We start from the raw sequence: 1,083 nt of genomic DNA, 5'->3' as shown, positions 1-1,083 counted from the left end.
GTTTTTCAATTCGGACTGAATCGATAAGATCTTAGTGGTAGGAAGAAATGTGATTTAGAAATGTTAGGATTCTATATATATTTAAAATTTTAAATCCTTTACAATAGAATATCCCTAACTTCTCTTTCTGAACCAGATAAATTCTGCTGCCTCAGTACTTTCATTCAAAGGAAGTCCATACTGGATGGCACCTGAGGTGAAATGATTTCCCCCACTATTTTTTCCCCTTCAAATCTTGGAATTTATTCTCCTCTCTCTCACCATGCTTACTGTAGCTTGATGTTCTTTCTCTTAGGTTGTAATGAATACCAATGGCTATGGTCTTCCAGTTGATATATGGAGCTTGGGATGCACAATTCTTGAAATGGCAACATCGAAGCCTCCATGGAATCAATATGAAGGGGTGAGATTTTGGATATACCAGAAATGGTCTTCATTTGTATGATCTCGTTTGTTGTGTAATAAGTACTGAGAGCCACAATTGTTTTCGTGTCGACTTGAGCAGGTAGCTGCCATATTTAAAATTGGGAACAGCAAAGATATGCCTGAAATCCCTGAACATCTTTCAGATGATGCCAAAAGCTTCATTAAGCTATGTTTAAATAGGGACCCGTTAGCACGCCCAACAGCTCAAATGCTACTAGACCATCCCTTCATTCGTGACCAATCAGCAACAAAAGCTGTAAATGTTAGCATAACCAGAGATGCTTTCCCCCGCATGTTAGATGGAAGCCGGACTCCGCCAGTATGGCCTTTGTATTCATTTATTTCCTTTGATATTCCATTCTCATTACTTTCTGTTGTTGTGCTTGGAACTAACTTTCTCATTGTTTCTGGTTGCAGCCTGTTTTGGAGCATCAATCCAATAGAACAAGTATAACGTCACTTGATGGAGATCATGCAACAAAGACAGCTCGAGCAGCTTCTCACGCATTAAGGAGCCCAAGGTAAAAAAATCCCACCTGTTAATTTCAATTAAGGCATGAACTAGTGTGTCAGTATACTTTATAGCTTCATTTTTTTTTTTTTTTGTGATTATAGCTTCATTATTTTCTTGTTATTTGGAGTTGACTTTCTTTTGTA

At 37.9% G+C, this 1,083-nt stretch overlaps 1 protein-coding gene across 1 annotated transcript in view; it reads left to right on the top strand.

Moving 5' to 3' along the window:
* Positions 1–989, top strand: part of LOC107630938 (mitogen-activated protein kinase kinase kinase 3) — a 4,444-nt gene extending 3,455 nt beyond the window's left edge. The window contains exons 7-10 of the mRNA XM_016334235.2: positions 137–196; positions 296–403; positions 506–745; positions 844–989. Coding sequence (XP_016189721.1) covers positions 137–196; positions 296–403; positions 506–745; positions 844–951 — 516 coding nt within the window. The 3' untranslated portion in view covers positions 952–989. The remainder of the gene's footprint in view (positions 1–136; positions 197–295; positions 404–505; positions 746–843) is intronic.

Source organism: Arachis ipaensis, chromosome B03, assembly GCF_000816755.2.
Source record: "Arachis ipaensis cultivar K30076 chromosome B03, Araip1.1, whole genome shotgun sequence".
In the NCBI taxonomy this organism is placed as follows: domain Eukaryota; kingdom Viridiplantae; phylum Streptophyta; class Magnoliopsida; order Fabales; family Fabaceae; genus Arachis; species Arachis ipaensis.
Note: the sequence above shows the minus strand (reverse complement) of the source record. Positions and strands in the feature narration are given on the sequence as shown.